The sequence below is a fragment of the Nelumbo nucifera genome, chromosome 1 (genome assembly GCF_055504915.1).
Source record: "Nelumbo nucifera cultivar China Antique chromosome 1, China Antique-T2T, whole genome shotgun sequence".
Lineage (NCBI taxonomy): Eukaryota > Viridiplantae > Streptophyta > Magnoliopsida > Proteales > Nelumbonaceae > Nelumbo > Nelumbo nucifera.
In genome coordinates, this window is record NC_142649.1 from 102,599,056 (window position 1) to 102,617,898 (window position 18,843).

Genomic DNA, 18,843 nt, shown 5'->3' on the forward strand with positions numbered 1-18,843 from the left:
TTCCTTATTAACGAAGCTGCTAGTTTGTAAGGCCCTTTGCTGGTTGTAAGGGAAACTTGGGGAGAAAAAGATGCAAAAAAGGTATAATACTAAACAGGCATTGGTCAAATCACCTCCAAGGAGTTTTGGTGAAAGCTATCTCATTGGTTACCACTTTTATGACTTTTTATGGAACCGATTGATAGGTTATAATTTTTTTAATTGTCACATTTTTTGACATCATAGTCAACCCCTTGTGCTCAACTTGCTTGCACTATTATACAACCAGTGCAAATGATAGTTGATGTTTGGTATATCATTGCGATTTTTTCAGACAATGACCATGCTTTGGAGTTTTGTAAATTAACCATAGGTTTTATGCTTAGTTTGCCAGTATTTAGTGGGGTAACTTGATCATGATATTCACTTTCACTTGCTATTATATTGAGTCCCACAATAATCCAGGATACTGAAGAGTATCAATTATTCATGTAATTGATACCCTCTTGCAAGGTGGCAACTTATCCACATGGCAATAAGCATTCTCTTCCTCCCATTGCTCTCTTTACCCGAATAACTTGTCACATACATGGAATATCGGAATCTCACTTATTTGGATAAAGCACATGGAACAGTTGTCTGGGTAGATGTATAATGTATTTACCCAAATAAGTAAAATGAATAGACCGTCGTATTGTATGTATTTAGTTCCCTTTATGTTTATTGAATAAACATTTGTATTTTATTTGTTGATAAAATCGAAAAATACAATAATTACAACAATTTATGACAACTAGACACCACTTCAACATAACAGTACTTATCACTTTTTGTAAAAGCTTTAAAAAATAAATTCCATTGTAAAAAAATAAGAGAGAGAAAATACTGAAATGGCGTTTATGTGACACCACCAATAATAAACTTAAACGAAACCAAACACCCTCGTTGTTATAACGATCAACCAAATAATAACGAGAGAGGGGGATGCCTTCGTCGCACTAACATGGCAAAATACGCATCTGAAATTGCACGCATCTGAAACGCATCTGAAATTGCTTCGCCTGCATGGAAATGGCGGGACGTATGGCTACATTTTGAGTTATGGTCCACCTTTCATGGGTCCCACCAGCCACCATGTACCATTCTTCCCCGTCGCTGTCTCTTGGATCGAGTGGTCGAGTTTCTCTAGCACTTTCCCCTGTTGCTTCATAAAGGCAGTAATTTCGTGATTTAAACAAGAAAATTTCGTGATTTAATGCATCGAGTCCAGACTCGAGATTTCCTTCGCTTTCAGCAATTTTTCTCTGTGGTCTCCGGTCTCCTCACCTAGTTGACTGACTCAAGCGCGGGGTCGAATTCGAAACATTCTTCCACCGTCGATTCCTTCGTTCGAATACGAACAGTCTTTTAGTTCCTTAAACCTCTCTTTTCTTCAATTCATACCCTTCGTCCTTGCCCCCTTTCTCTTCCAAAATACTCCTTTATTTTTCTCAATATCATAAAAATCTTCTCCCCAAGTCCTATTTCTGATTTTCAATGATTTAGGGTTTAGGGTTTTTGGTTTTCTTTAATGCACAGGGGTTTGGAGGTACCATGACCGAAAAGAAGAAGAAAAAGAAGAAAGGTTCCATCAGCGAAGAGGATATCTCCGTGCTTTTACAAAGGTTTTCTTCTGTTTGTTTCTGTATATCTTTTATTAAGTTTAAACCGTGGATAATAGTTCAGTTGTTTCATTCTGTTGTGGTATATGTATGCTTGTATATATTTTTCCATTTGAATTAAGACACATCGAGTGGGTCATTATGTTTAGGGAGTTGGGCTCCTTGTAAAATTTGGTTAAGGAATCCGTTGAAAGAATACGAACTCATTGCTATATTTGAGGTTTAGTTGAATTTTCATGTGGTTCATGCTTTCATGGTATCATGTGGTGATAGTGATGTGCTTCTCTTCACCCATTAGGTATACGGCAACAACAATACTTGCTTTACTTCAGGAAGTTGCTCAGTTTGCTGACACCAAGATCGATTGGGATGCATTGGTCAAGAAGACCACGACGGGGATTTCTAATGCGCGGGAGTATCAGATGCTCTGGCGGCATTTGGCCTACCGTCACCCAATGGCAGAAAAAATAGAAGATGGAGCTGAACCATTGGTTAGTTGCATGCTTCATAAGTATAACTGTTGTGTTGGTCGATCAGACATGTACTTATGCCCATTGGAATTCTTCCATACATTGAATCTTGTGGCTGTGTTTTGATTTTATCATAAAAGCCGCGATGTTTGAATTCATTTAAATAATTTGCAGTTAAGTCAGGCCCTCACCAAACTAGCCAAGTTTCCTTTCATAGTCAGAGTTTCATATTTCACTTACCTAAGAAAATGAGCATACAAATTCCAATGTTGTTAGGATTTCACATATGAGTAAATGTATCATGTTTGAAGTTTGAACATAGTATAATGGGAGCTTAATTAATGTGGTAAAATTCTGATTCTAGTGTGATATTCCTGAATTGTTTGCAGTTGAATTGTGCAACAATAGCTAGATTAGCTTTCCAAATTCCTTTTTTATAGTATAAAGGTGAATTAAATAACAACCTTAAAGAACGAAAAAGGTGAAATGCAAAAACTTCAACATTAATGTAAATATTGTCAGAGTGCAACAATAGGTTGGCTATAGAAAAGACTAACTTCCATGCTAGTTATAAAACCAACCTTTTTACTGAACCTGGAAATCGTTGGACATATATCTAATCTGTACTTATATGCGAAGTTATGAAAGAAATAATTATCCTTAATCTAATCTATCTTTCCCAACTTGTTCTTTCTCATGCTTCCAGCAATCAAATCTTGTCATTACCCATCCACATTGACCTGAATCTCTCTCTCTCTCTCTCACATACACACACACATGTTTCATCAAATATACATGCCTTATTGATTTCATTGGACTCTGATTCTTTGTTTTAGCTAATCTCTTTTAGTTTTTATGGTCAAAATTAGGGATTTTGGTCGGGATCCATTTGAAAACACACAAGTGTTCAAAATGTTTTCCAGTGCAAACTAGCATGCGGCACCATTACCTTCTCCTCTCTTTTTGTGGTGCTAGGAATACTCTCTAACCATGGCAGTCTGAGATTTTCTACTGGTTTGGTAGACATTCAAGCGGCAAGAGGGGCCAATTTCAAGTTATTCTGGTTCCTTCCAGATTTTATGAATATATTTTTTTGATAAATGAATAATGATTTTATTAATAAGAAAGGATGTGTACATTCACCATACGAGGAGGCACAAGATGTTACCACTCTAGATTTAATGAATATTGATCCATATTGTCAACACAAATTTTGAAAAAGGGTCCATTGCTTGGTACGATGGTAAAAACTTTGGCTGACAGGTGTGAGAATGTGGATTTGAGTATGGGAATGCCCACTTTTGCAAATAAATGCCAAAGGTTAGATCCATATCCAGCTCACTTCTTGCAAGTTGCAAGATCCTGGGTAGATGGGACCAACAATGCGTAGTGGCCCTTTCTATTGTCAGCAATATTTTTTTTTGGTTGTACAAATTATATGTGATTGAAATAAGTGAAACAAAATTTTTTTTTGAAGGATAAAAAAAAGGAAATTTCATTAAAACTGAAAAAAAGCAGTACATCTCAGAAAGATGGTTGTCTAGTTGACAAACCAACTACTAATCAGAAATGCACTGTAAAAAAAGCAGTACATCTCAGCATCAATTTGCTTCTATCAAACTTTGATTCTTTATAGGCTTGATCCTTCCTGAACTTGAAGGGGTTCTAAGAATTCTTTTAGGGCTGTTTTTTGGTGTTGTTTGGACTTGATTGGGAGAATTTCTTTATGTATCTTTTTCTTTTCTTTGGTCAGTAATCTCCCATCACCTTTACCAATTTTAATCTCTTTTATTTAATAAACTTTTATATTTTATTTATCTCAAAAGAAAATCTCTTACCAGATCTGGTGATTGGAATATTTCGAACAACAAAATTTCTAAACCTAATCTTATATTCTCTTGTTCAACTAATCCAAAGAGGTATTGTCAAGGAGTAACCACTATCTATGCCCAAAATTCCATAAATAAATTGGGCCTGTTGCTTTGTATGCAGTCTTCAGCTTCCTTGTTGGAGGCCTAACCTTCTTGAATGTCAAGAGGAACTTGATTTTTGCATTTTGGAACTGCTTTATATTCTCCCTCTTGCAGAATGGGGCAGGGATGGTGGCTGCCTGGATGATTTGAATGCATGGGTGCCTTGCCATGTGGCAGGAAGCCATCTCGTTGTACATCTGTAATCTGTTCAGCAGCATCATTAAGATTGGTGTCTGTATTCCTTGTACATGTTGTAATAACCTGTTTGGCTTTGATAGTGCAACCAAATCCCATAGTTCTTGATGGGGTGATTTTTTTCCATTTCTAATTAGCTTTCAAAACGAAAATTGCCCCATATATATTCTATTTTTAAGGTCTATAAGATACAACAGAGACTGCTTATATTTTACTTCCTTTTACCAGATCAATTTATATGATGGGGTGTAGTTGGTTTTTTCTGAGCGGTGTAAAGCAATCAAATAATTTTTATATTCTGCTTTCAGGATGATGATAGTGATTTAGAACTTGAATTAGAAGCATTCCCTCCTGTTGGCAGTGAAGCCTCAACAGAAGCTGCAGCCTGTGTGAAGGTAGGAAACGCCATCTCTAAATGGTACATCTTTGCCTCAGGAAGATATTGCTTCTGCCTTCAATCCTTTGGCTATTATGACATATTTGCATTCTGTTTAATTCCAAAAATTAAGCATTTCTTTTCCTTGTGAAATTATATTTTCTCACCTTATCAGTCTGGAGTAGTGGTCAGTGTAGTTAAGGAGGTTACTGGTAAAGCATGCCAAAGTACTTTGACTTGGCAAGAAGAGTTGACGCCAATCAGTAAAAGCTAAAATTTATTTCTGAAACTTAGTATTATTAAAGTACTAGGAGTCATAGTTTTCAAGGCGCCAAGGCAAGGCTTTGCGACCATAGGGCGCCCAGGCACCTAGGCGTTGGAATTTTAAAATGTTAGTTTTCTTGAGTTTTTACTTTATCTATGCTTTTCTAAGCTATTTTATTGGTTTTGTGTGCTAACTAGCAAGCATGTACACTAACTATTAACACTATAAATCATTCCAATGAGTATAAATTTCATATAACTAGCAATCATGTACACTAACTAGCAAGCATGTACACTAACTATTAACTGAAAAAAAAATAAGTGCAGGAACTAGGAAGGGAGGAGAGGAGTATAGGGGCGGAAGAAGAAGAAGTATAGGGGATTAGGGGCAGGGAGGAGTATAGGCCCCTGTTTTTTTCGGAAAAAAAGGGACTGAGATTATCGATTGAGAACAGTCAGGGGCGGAAGAATGAGTGGAGCTGTGGAGCAAGGGAGGAGTATAGGGGTGGAGCCCCGGTTTTTTTGAAAAAAAGCAAAAAATGACTGAAGCTGGGCTGGAAGAAGAACTTACCTGCTGAAGCTGAGGTGCGATGGAGTTGGGTTGGGGCATGAAGTCTTCAGTTCTCCTCCCTTATGTATAAACAAAAGAAAAAGCACTAGTTGTATTGTTGTCTTAATAATAAAATGATAGCATGTGACCAGTTTTATTTTAAAATAATAAAACATCCAATAAAATATCAAAATAATAAATTAAAAAAAAAGTTTCTTAGATGTATGTAGGTGCCCGCTTAAGTCTCTGGGTGGGCGCCTAGGTGTCGCCTTGACAACTATGCTAGGAGTCTAAAACATTATTAGATGTCTAAGTAATTAATGAATTGAGAGAGAGCATACAAAAGCAGGGGATAGTGCCTTAGCCCAGGCATGCGCCTTTTGAAAATTTTCCGCTGTTTCCTTTTATTTTTGTGTCTGACCGCCACGCCCCTTGAGGCCAGCCCACACAAGTCCATGTTAGGGTCTTAAATTCTTAGATTTCACACAAAAAATTATAATTTTATAGTTTAATTGCTTTTAAGAAGATATTTTTTTAAGATGAATGAATCAACAGCATTGCCAAATAGGAGATTCTTGAAGATTATAATTTTTTTGTGTGAATTCTAAGAATTTAAGACCCTAACATGGACTTGTTTGGGCTGGACTCGAGGGGCGTGGCACAAAGGCGGCTCGTAGAATTAGGAATGTAATATGTCACATTAGCTACTTGATGCAATTGAGAAAAAAAGAGATTGTGGGTTTTATATGCTTGAAAATGTTTTATATGTTTGATTTCATTTTTAAATTCTCATTTGAATATGCTTTACATATTATATTTATGTATTTTAATTTTAGATAATAGTTTTAAAACATTTATTTTAAAACTTAACTTTATATTTTTATTAATATTATGTTTTATAATTTTTTGATTTTTTTGAACTTTTTGCAATTTTTTTTTTAATCTTTAGCCTTTTTTTTTTAATTGTGTACCTTGCCTCAAAAAGGCGCACGCCTCACCTTGTGCCTTGCACCTCAGGCGCAAAATGTCCCTTGTGCCTTGCGCTTTTAAAACACTGGGCTGAAGGGTGGACAAAATAAGGGAATCAAGATCACTATGTCTAAGACTACAGGCAGAAATCTGTTGGGTGCCTAGATCAGCAAACTCACTGGTTGATTCCCTGGCACATGATTTATGGGATATTCCTTGTATTTTCCTTGATATACTCGTACATCCTGTTAATGTAAATGCTTATCTGTTTTTCTGACTGGAAAAGCAATATGCTAGGAATTAAAGGACCTGGAGTAGTTAGAGGAGGAGAAGAAGCAAGAAGCATTAGGCTAGAGAAGAAATCTTAGGGCTGACTGACCTAAGATTTCAGCACTTGGAAGTAGAGGGAGATTCAAGTGGGTTAGGCTAACAACAAATGGGATGGCTGATACTCTAGCAAAGCAAAGGGTATATAGGCAACAACTGTTTTGGGCACCATTGTAAATTTTGTAACTTCGCTGGGATTGGAATTAATTCTTATGGGTGGATACACCCTGTCATTGTAATATCCAGATTCTCATTTTAATGTAAGTTTCAAATTTCTTGCTGATAAAAAAATCTTAGGTCTGACTGACCTTATTCACTGTATTTCTCTAGTTACTTATCACTCTATACCGTTCCCCCTCCCACCCATCCACCCAAGTGGAGCATAGATTCAATTGCACTTAAACTTGATTTAAACATGCTTTATTTTTTTTAATAAAATAGCAAGTTCATATTTAGTATGAAGACACATCTCTTGGGAAGCTACTCTCTATGAAAATGCATGTTGAGTTCAATTTGCTTAATTCTATCATGTTACACTGGATCATAATTTGTGTTTAGTTGCCTTATTATCACAATAGCTTCATAGGACCTGAAACTTTAATACCCAAATCACCAAGTAAGTCTTTCAACCAAAGCAGATTGGATGAACCATGACCTATTGCTTTATGCTACTTACAACACTAGGTTGAGCAACAATAGATTGCTTCTTGCTCCTTGATGACACAAAATTTCCACCCCTAAAAGTACAATATCCCATGACAAACCATTTGTGAGGTTAATTTTCATTAATATCAACTACAAGGTTACTATAGTATTCGATTGCAAAACTAAGCATGCATTGTGTATTACTTTTTTCCAACCTGTATTCGTTATTCATAATTCATAATGTGAATAAGCACATTTAACAGGCTATTTGGCTTCTTGGGTTCTAGTGAGCATCTGTTCCTGACCTTCTTAAAGAATGATACATCAGAGGCATGAACAAGAAAGATAGAATCTGTTGGCTAGTGGTTAGTTTTTCATTTGGCAATTATTTGGGCAATCTGGTTAGAAAGAAATGCTAGAGTGTTTGAAATGAAAAGAGTCCTGTTGATGCAGTGATTGGCTCCTCTTTTGAGACAGACAACTTGGTGAAAGCCAAATAGATGGTGGAATGGATCATGATTAAAGTACTTTGGAAAGGTATTCCTCTAAAGGTGAGAGTGATTGATGGGGAAAGGCTACTGATTGTATCATTGTGGGCGGAGTCAATGCCAAAGGAAGCAAACAAGCCATTGTTGTTTTGTATGGAAGATGAGGGGATGCCGGTGATGGCAGTGGAAAGATTTGATGGTGAGGGGGCTGTTAGCAAATTTTAGGACCAGGCTTGGGCTTAATACTTCAAGCCCGGCCCGGGCCCGTGTATAATGTGTACATGTTATTTTACATTATACTATTTATTTTTTATATATAAATATTATAACATGACATGTATAATTTATATTATATGTAATATTTTATATTATATAATGTAGAAAATAAGTTTATATGCATGCTATGTCATTTAATATAAAATATTATAGATATGTAATGTTTTATATATGAAAGACATTGACCCAGAATCAGGCCTGGCCCGGCCCGGGCCCGTGTAGACCTGGGCTAGGGCTTATGTTTCGGGCCTGGAACCCCGGGCCGGGCTGGGCCCAGGCCTAAGCTATAGCCTTTATCATAAGTGCAAAGCCTGGCCCGGCCCGGCCTGGCCCATGATCACCCCTAGTAGGAGCTAATAGAGTGGTGGATTGGTGATTGCTTGAAGCATGTAGGTTGGGTAAAAGGGAGGGAGCGCATATCTGATGACACTTTTTTTATAAGGTTGATCAGGAATAAGTGTTAAATTTGAGATTTATTTGAAATGGTTTGAAGCTATATCTGGTCTGAAAGTTAATATTGAGAAAGAGTGAACTATGTGCTGTGGGAGAAGGGGTGGATGTGGAGATGTTGACTGAATCTGTTGGTTCCAAGGTTAAAAAGCTTCCTACAAAATACCTTGGTCTGCCATTAGGAGAGCAATGTGTTTCCAAAGCTGTTTGAGAGCTGGTGGTGGAAAGGGTCAATAAAAAATTGGCGGGGTGGAAATTCAAATATTTATTGAAAGGTGGAAAGATTACTCTTATTAAAACTGTTTTGAGAGTGGACAGCTTGTGGAGGCAGATTATTATGGATAATCATAGCTCTGGAGATGGGAATTGGGACCTAGGTGATATTAATAATAGCTATGGTTGCTCCCTTTGGAATGGAATCCAACAAACTAAATTTGGTTTCTTGAAAGGCATTAGATATAAAATTGGTGATGGAAGTATTCTTGGTGTGTGGATCAAAACATTGCAGATTTTGTTTCCCTTTTTGTTTGAGATGGTCCACAATAAAGAAGCTTTGTTGATGATATGTATGAATGTCACAGTGAGAGAGGTGCTTGGAATCCTATTTTTAATCAATATACAAGCTTGTTGTGCAAGATAGAAGCAGTGATCCGAAGCAGATCATTGGCTGATAAGAGAGTTTGGAGGCGGAGAAAGAATGGTATATTCTCAATCAAATCATTTTATAATAGCCTGATTGATCAGGGAGAGGCCCAATTTCCTTGGGCTAGGATTTGGTGCACAGCTGCTTCAGGAAAAATGGCTTTTCTGCTATGAACTGCATCTTTGAATAAGCATTTGGCCACTGTCAACTTGCTAAGAAGGGGTTTTGTGACAGATAATGAGGTTTATATAATGTGCGAAAGAGAATGGAATCAGTGGATCACTTGTTCTTGCATTGTAATTCTGTGGGAAGTCTGGGGGCGAGGATGCTGGACGTTTTTTTGGGGTTCAGCTATGCTTTCCCGAGAATGAGGAAAACTTCATGAAAAGCTGGCAGCTGGATTGTTTAAGAAGAAAATGAAAAGTGGTGTGTGGGGTGTTGTTCCTTTGGCTCTGGTGTGGACTGTGGAGGGAAAGAAGTCCTAGAATTTTGTAAGTCAAATTGAACTTGGAGGACTCAGTTGTAGAGGCCCAATGGGGCAGAGTGTACTTGGTGACAGGTGGCAATACATAGATGTTTCAGAGGCACCCAATATGGTTATTTTTTCATCACTGACATTCTTTATTATAATTATTGTTGGGTGTACAGCCTAGGCTTGTAGAAATAGCAGCTTGCTGTGATCGAGATATTGTTTTGTATTGTCTCTTTTCTTTGATTAATACAATATTTAACCTTTTTCATAAAGAAAAAGTCTGGCCACTCTTTTCTGTCTGTTGATCTTTAGGGAATCATAGTTTGCCCTGTGGTTTTACTGCACATAGATTATTTGTACAAGGGGCTTGTATATATATTTTGATATAAATTATTTAATAGATACATTTACATGTTATCTTTTGAAAAAATATCCATAATGTGAATGTGATGTGTAATTGCAGCTGATTTGCGTCATATTGTCTGAGGCTCTCAGATCAATTTTGTAGCCCAAGCAACCATGCAATTGAAAATGCTACCTTACTTTGTACTAGTTTATAGTCCAGATCAGTTGGATTCATGCTGATCATTTATCCATGCTTTATTTATAGCAGTCGTGCCTGAGGTCATTCTTAGTGACTGTCTATTCATGGGTGCTGCTCCTTTATCCATATTATACTGAGAGAAAGGAAGTGTACATCAGGACTCTTCTTTCGTTTGTTTGTTACTGCTATTGTTTTATTTATTTATTTATTTTATATTGCATTGCCTTTCCTCTGGCCAGGTACTCATTGCTTCCGGTTTGCCAAGTGATTCTGGTCTTCTCAACCACTCAACTGTAGAGGCTCCATTGACCATAAATATACCCAATGGTCAGGCATTTCGTACTCCATCAGAGAAACAACTGGCTTCTTCTTCACAAGGGACAAACATTACTATTCCAGTTTCAGTCCAGAAACAACCTTTGCCAACAACAACATCTGTAGAGGGATTGGATGGAGGTGGATCTACAAGTGGTGGGCTGCCTGCACGAAGGAAAAGGAAACTATGGACTGCAGAGGAGGATATGGAACTGATTGCTGCTGTGCAGAAATTTGGGGAAGGGAATTGGTCAAACATCCTCAAAGGAGACTACAAGGGTGACAGAACTGCTTCACAGCTATCTCAGGTTTTATTGTTTAATCCACTAATCTGCAGCTTCATTAGGTTATTTTCTTTTCTTTGGGTTGATAAATTCATACATATATGCAGTTTAATGTCGGAATCTAGTCGTTAGTTGCTGGATCACAACCCTATGATGCATGACTTGAATAAAGCAAGTAGATTTCTGTTCTACTGTAATTCAGAAAAGAGAAGAAGAGTACAGGAGAAGAAGAAGAAGAGAAGAGAGGAGAAGAGAGAAGAAAGGGGTTTGGTGATTGATATCTGCCACCCCAAATTCTTTCTTATTTATAACCTTTAATTCCTTACAGTAATAGGACAGAAATACTTAAGTCCTAATCCTAGTAAGACAAAATATAATATAGATAAACACAAAAAGGCCAGTCGGCCCAATCTTAAAAGAAAAATAAAAACAATTAAGAAACTAGGTGTGGGTATGGAACCACACACACTAGAGCTTGAGTGTGGGTATGGAACCCCACACTTGTGACTTATTTCTTCACTCCCCCTTAAGTTGGGAGTAGATATTTGCCATGCCCAACTTGCGTAAATCTATCTCCAATTTGATTTTTGTGACTGCTTTGGTGAAGAGATCAACTAACTGCATGTCTGAGGCAATGTAAGAAAGGCATACTTCTTGAGATGCAACTCGCTCTCGGATAAGATGTCTGTCAACCTCAATATGCTTAGTCCTATCATGCTGTATTGGGTTGTGGGCAATATTAATTGCAGTTTGATTATCACAATATAGCATTGGAGGCTGCTCATAATCAATCTCCAACTCACTAAGCAAGGATTTCAGCCATAACACTTCTGCGACACCATTAGCCATAGATCTGTATTCTGCTTTTGCACTGGAGTGAGCAACAACATTATGTTTCTTACTTCTCCAGGAAACAAGGTTTCCCCCCACAAATGCACAATATCCAGAGGTAGATCTACTGTCATCAACACATCCAGCCCAATCCACATCTGTGTACACTTCTAGTTTCATATGACCATTATTCTTGAAGAGTATACCTCTCCCTGGACATCTCTTTAAGTAGGAAAGAATCCTTTCTACTACAAGGAGGTGGGTGGTCCTGGGAGAATGCATGTATTGACTGACAATACTAACATCATAAGAAATATCTGGCCGAGTTAGGCAGAGATAAAGAAGTTTTCCAATCAGCCTTTGGTACATAGCCATGTCCTTAAGGAGTTCACTTTTTACACTTATCTTCCAATAAATCCAGAACATTCAACTAATGTTATGCATTTTTATTCTTCTTAATATAAAAGATTTTTATTAAAAATAAAGAAAAAATGAGATCCCCCTTTCTCCTTCATCCTCCTCCTAACCCCCCTCCTCTCAAGGAGGCTTACTTGTTTGGGAGGCTTATGCCTCTTGTGTTTTGAACTACGCTTAACGCCTCTAGGTAGTGGAACGCCTTGCGTCACGCCTTCACGTTTTAATACATTGCTTTCACATTTTAACTTAGACACTTGTACTGACTCAAACAAGTTTGGAAAAAGATTCTTCAAAGACCCAAAAGACAAATGACCTAAGCAGTTGTGCCAAAGTATAATCTTACTATAAGACTGTGAAACAAATAATTTCCCTACTTTCCTCTGCTCCCCCTATGAATGATCAAGTAGGTAGACTACATTCATCTCACGGCCAGTCCCAATCACCTTCATTTCCAGATCCTGAAAAATACACCAATCAGGGAAAAAGGTTACCGAACAGTTTTGATTTATAGTAATACTACTAACTAAAAGTAAGTTAGCACTAAACTTAGGAACATGCAAAACTGAGGATAGGGTGATGGTATCTGATAATTTGATGTCTCCCTTGACAGAAATTGATACAAGAGAGTCATCAACAATGGAAACTTTGTCTCTCCCAGAGGATAAACAATAGGTGTTGAATAAAGTAGATATACTGATCATATGGTTTGAAGCACTTGAATCTATTACCCAGGAAGGTCTAGTATTACTTGGGATGGAAGCATGGCATGCAGTAACTCTTGTACCTGTATGAGCAAGGGCTGAAGTAGACTGAGCTGGTGTAGTAGTTGAAGATCCAAAAATACCAGCTTCCTTTTCTAACTGTGTCAGTGCAGCTCGGACAGCTGCCAAGGCATCCAAGGATGTGGTCCTTGTGCTGGAGGAGGTTGTGTTATCCAATATTAGTTGCTGTATTAGCACTTCCTTTCTTGTTTTTGAGTCTAGTTGGCATTAGGTGCGGATCCAACTTCCAACATGTCTCCCTAGTGTGTTTGGTCTTCTTGCAATGATCACAAAAAATATCTTTTTTTGTCTTCCTTCTTAACCTCTTTTTCCTTTTGTCCTCCAGCTTTGAATTTTGTTGCTAACAAGGCTGCTTCTGTGGGCTGGAAGGATAGCATTACCTTCCTCCTACTCTCTTCATTGTGGACTAATGAGTAGGCCTGAGATAGGGTCACACTCTCCCTAGTGAGAAGTTGCTGTCTTGTAATGTCAAAATCTGAGTTTAGGCCGGCTAAGAATTCGAAAACCCTGTTTATTTCAAGCAGTTTTCTATGTGTTGCTGCATCCTTCTGGCTTTCCCATTCAATGGTTTCTAAGTGATTAATCTCATGCCAAATGGATTTTAGGGTAGAAAAGTATACTTCGACTGGCCTCTCTCCTTGCTTGAGGTTTTTCACCTCACATTTTATCTCATATGCTCTAGCAACATTGAGGGGTTGGGAATAGGTCTCCTTAATGCTGTCCCAAATCTCCTTGGCTGTTTTAGCCTAGAGATAATTTCAGTTGATGTGGGGCTGTATAGAGTTGCATAGCCAGGTCATTACCAAGTAGTTCTCTTAAACCCATCTTGGGTGAGATATATCCTCCTTAGCTGATTCTTTTGTGTCTCCGGTTACATACCCTAATTTTCCTCTGCCCCCAATGGCCATTATTGCCGATTGGGCCCATTCCAAGTAATTTGTTTCATCAAACCTAACAGTGATTATCTGGAACATATTTTCAGTCATATTACAAGTCCCAAAAACTTCCCCTTGAGCATTTACTTCACTTCCAACCCTTTCCATACTATGTAGATTGAAAAATGGTCACAAAACTTCAAGAAGAAAAGTCCTTTTTTTGCTGAAACACTAAGAGAGGAACAGAAAAGCAATCCAGAAGTTGATCTTCAGCAAAGAATAGGTACCTTGAACTTAATTTCAGTCGACAGTTTTCTCTCAAAACTGTAACTTTTGTAAAATCAGAGCCCTAGATTAATATCGGTAAAGAACAGATCCTGATTCCTCAAAAAAGGGATCGAAGGGTTTAATGCCAAGGAGTCGACAGCAAGGTATTCTCAAAACAACAAGGTATTCTCAGATTTATTATGCTGCTGTAAAAAGAATTCTTGATAACTTCTATCTAAGGTCGAATTAGCTTAAAGATTGTACCTTTCTCAGGAAAAAAAAGCTCTTTGGTTTGAAATCCTGGTCGTCCACTTCAGAAAATGGAACTTTGATCGTCCACTTCAGAAAAAGAACTCTGATCGAATCTGAATTCTTTCTCAGAAAAAGAATTCTGATTGTCTTCTCAGGTTTGAAATCCTAACCTTGATCGAGTCTGATCTCTGATTCTTCCTGGTCACTGAGTAATTCTCCAAGAATCTTTCTTGGGCAGTTTTCAGCACTGCAGTAACCTCCAAGAACCAGGCAACTTCTGCAGAGGTCTTGATCTAATGGTTTCTCATGTAGTCGACCATATCAGGCTTACATAAAAAACCTAGTTTCTTTCGCCTCCCAGGCTCTGATACCAACTTGAATAAAGCAAGTAGATTTCTGTTCTACTGTAATTCAGAAAAGAGAAGAAGAGAAAAGAAGAGTACAGGAGAAGAAGAAGAAGAGAAGAGAGAAGAAAGGGGTTCGATGATTTATATCTGCCGCCCCAAATTCTTTCTTATTTATAACCTTTAATTCCTTACAATAATAGGACAGAAATACTCAAGTCCTAATCCTAGTAAGACAAAATATAATATAGATAAACATGAAAAGGCCAGCTGGCCCAATCTTAAAAGAAAATAAAAACAATTAGGAAAGTAGGTGTGGGTGTGGAACCACACACACTAGAGTTTGAGTGTGGGTATGGAACCCCACACTTATGACTTATTTCTTCAGCATGCTTCATGTACAAATGAATTCCCATCTTGTCAAAACATACAAAAGTTTTTTTTTTTTATTTCTTTTGCTTGAAGAAGATAAGGTATTTTAATGAACACAAGAAATGTACATGAAAGACCAAAGTGAGCAGGGGTGGAAATTGGGTTGAGCTTCAACCTAAAGCATCTAACCCACCATCTTGTCAATGATCCGTTTAAATAAAACTGAATGGGTTGGATTCAACCCAAACCTGCCTTGACCCAGCTCAACCTGCCCAACCCATCAACCTTGTAACAACTGTAGTTTTATGAAAGCAACTTGAATGTTGAAATCAACTTTTTTAGGTTCAAATCACATCACTTAATAAGTAAATTTTTACATGGGGATTTTGATAATTTGGATTAATAATTACTTAGACTGAATAGTTATAGTTAATGCATTTGAATTTAAATGGAGGACTATAGGAATTAATGAAATAACATTAAATTCAAAGAGAAAGAGGATAGATAATAGGGATGTCAATGGGTTGGTTCTACCTGACAGATCCAAACTGACCTAACTGATTATATCGGTTCTGGTTCTGTGGTTTTGTCCTGATTAATAATTGAGTTGGTTCTAGTTCTTGCTTGTTTTGAACTGACTTAGATCTGAACCGATTATTTTGTTAATAATATATAAAGGTTTCCTAGTTTTGTAATTGTTATTATGCTTTACGTGTAAAAGTGTAAATTTGATAGATAATATATAAGACAATTTTGATTTTAAACACTTGATGTATTTACATATAAATAATTTATTATTCTATGTCATTGTTATTGAGATTATATTATCCAAAACCAAGTTTTAGGTTGTTATTTATTTAAATAATTATTACTGGCAGTATAATAAGGACTAATTGGGTAAGACCTGTTACCTGATTGTTACCGAGAAAGTTTTGGCCCTATGTTTTGTCCCAATTAATAATCTGGACGGGACTGATACAGGCTGTCCCGAACCAGACCCAACCTGTTGACAGCCCTAATAAGACAGATGGGGTGTCTTGAGGTGTGTTTCAACCCATGGTTGAACTGGCAAATTGGACCTGTTAGCAGTCTGGGAAACTGACTAGATTGGACCACTTGACTTTGTCAACACCTTTGTACATTAGTTGGTTGGATAACTTGGATTGACCAAATGTCTGTCATGTTTAACCAGATGTTCAGACCGGCCCGTCCTGTCAATTTCCCTATAAATTGGACAATTGGACTGCTAAACCATTTGATTGGGTGGGGCTTGAGCTAATGCAGATCAGGTATGGGTTTTGTATATCTCAGGGACGAATTGTGCATGGGAATACAAAAGGAAGTGGACTTTTGAGAAATCTGAGGAATTTTTTTTAAATCTTTTTACAACAGTTTGACAAGGGAGGATGCCTTGAACTTCCCAAGTGAATGGATGTGGATCAGAAATCATCTAAATTTCTTTGTTTGGTCTGCAGTTCTTGATAAGATTCTGACAATCAGAAGAGGAGTGTCATCTAAGTTTCTCTGTTTGGTCTGCAGTTCTTGAAAAGATTCTGACAACGGATAACTTAGTCAGAAGAGGTATAGCGGTGACGGATTAAAGTTGCATCATGTGTAATAGAAGTGTGGAAACCACAGCTGCCTTGTGAACTGGATTTGGGGATGATTGTTGGTTATGTTAGGGGTTAAAATGTGCTTTCTGGCTGATGTGATGGGATTCATTGGTTCTTGGTTGCGAAGGGGGTTAAGCAAGGCTGGCAGGGTAGCTTGGAGCATCATCCCTACAGCAGTCTTCTGGGAATTACATAATAGAGATGTGTGACTGCAATTCACGGCAGGTAGAGTGTGGGTACAGAGTAGTGAGTAGGGGTGTCAATTGGACTGGATTTTGTCCAATGCAATCCAGTCCAATGTGAATCCATTACAAATGGATCAGGCCCAATCCAATCCAATGTATTTTGGACCATTTTGGACCGATTCAATCCAATGTCTGGACTGTTCAATCTGTTCAAATTCGTTTTAATTTAGATTGATTTCAACCCAAACCCGGTCCATTGACACCTATATTCTTATCTTATATTAATGGACCAGATATTGGCTTGATCCAACTCAATCCAATATAAATTTATTATGGACGGACCAGGTCCAATTCAATCTAATAAATATTTTGGACTGGATTGGTCCAATCCAATGTCTTGTTGGTCCGTCCAATCTGTCCAAATTGATTTTGGATTGGACAGTGTCCAATCCAAAACCGGTCCATTGACACCCTTAGTAGTGAGCAGGAAATCCCGTTTGGTCTTCAGGGCGGTCTGGTGTGAAAGAAATAGCAGAATTTTTGAGTGGTTTTCAAAAAGCATTGGGATGGTGTTCTCTTGGTTGGAAAATCACTCTGTTCAAAAACACATTCTTTTTTTGATTGGGGTTTCTCTTTGTCAGGAATTTGTAAGATTTTTTTTGTTGGTATTGGCCTTTTTGTAATTGGGCCACTTCAGTTTTCCCTTATACAGAATCTCATTGTACAAGGGGGTTATCCTTGTATCTTGATGCTAGGTAGTAGTAGTTTTAGTTAATAATTTTGAGAAAAGATAACGTATAGTATCATTATTTAAAAAAACATGCACAACATGTTGCTGTATACAAGGATTATACAATAAGTCAATAACTGCCCATACAACACTATACCCCCAGACCCTGTTTGTCAAAAAGATTATCATGTACAAATTAGTAGCTGTAATTTGTCTGAACATTTTGTTTATAGCAAAGCCAGAAGTACTTATGTGTTCCAACAGCAAAAATTATGCTTCGGAGTTTGGTAAAGTGTGTTTAAAGCAAAAACACCTGAAGCAGAAATACTTGTTATACTTGTGCAACAAAAAGCACAAAGTCATACTTTAATACTTCATTCTTCGAAAGCATATTTGGGCCATATGTCTCACATGACACAACTATCAGTCATGATGCCCATAAATATATGCCACAAGGCAAATTTATGAATATGGCCAAATATGTGCCATGTGGAAAAATTTTCAACATACGGCTACATGTCACGATGCCTATAAATATATAATGTGGCATAATATATGCCACTTGGCAAAATATATGACATGTGGCAAATTTATGAATATGACAATATATATGTCATGTAGCAAAATTAGCAACACATGGCAAGATATATACCATGATGCCCATAAATATATGACACATACCATAATATATGGCACATGGCAAATTTGTAAATATGGCAAAATATATGCCATGTCACATTAGTGACACATGGAAAAATACATGCCAAGTTTGATGTGCACATATTTTTTTGATCAAATTAGTGACACATGGCAAAATATATGCCACATGGTGCTAATTTGTACCACATGGCACACTTATGGGTCATGTGACATTTTTATATTATAAATGTTAATAAATAACAAGTTGACACATGGAATTCATCATGTCCAGCGTGGTAACAACATGGCATAACCAAAAACTTATTTATGCTTTTAATCTCAAAAGCATGTTTTGATAGCAATAATTACCAAACTACAAAAGCACAAAGTAAAAGCATGAAAGATACTTTGTGCTTTTGTACTCTCACATAACACAAAAGCAAAAGCTTATCCAAACATAACTTGAGTTTATAGAACCGCTTTTGCTCTTGATCCTTGCATTTCTCTCCTGCTATATGCACCAAGAAACCACGGCAGGAATGATATTCCAAGCCATTTTCCCCTCTTAGTTAAACCACTAATCTTCCAGCTCTTTACGAACTCCACCACTGTTACTGCACAGTGACTTTTCACCTCAAACAGATTCCAGATTTTA

General features: G+C 37.4%; 1 protein-coding gene across 1 annotated transcript in view; it reads left to right on the forward strand.

The window, feature by feature from the left end:
* Positions 1-933: 933 nt before the first annotated feature.
* LOC104611924 (Homeodomain-like superfamily protein) overlaps positions 934-18,843 on the forward strand; it is a 31,641-nt gene continuing 13,731 nt past the window's right edge. The window contains exons 1-4 of the mRNA XM_010279210.2: positions 934-1,643; positions 1,939-2,131; positions 4,587-4,673; positions 10,522-10,905. Coding sequence (XP_010277512.1) covers positions 1,573-1,643; positions 1,939-2,131; positions 4,587-4,673; positions 10,522-10,905 — 735 coding nt within the window. The 5' untranslated portion in view covers positions 934-1,572. The remainder of the gene's footprint in view (positions 1,644-1,938; positions 2,132-4,586; positions 4,674-10,521; positions 10,906-18,843) is intronic.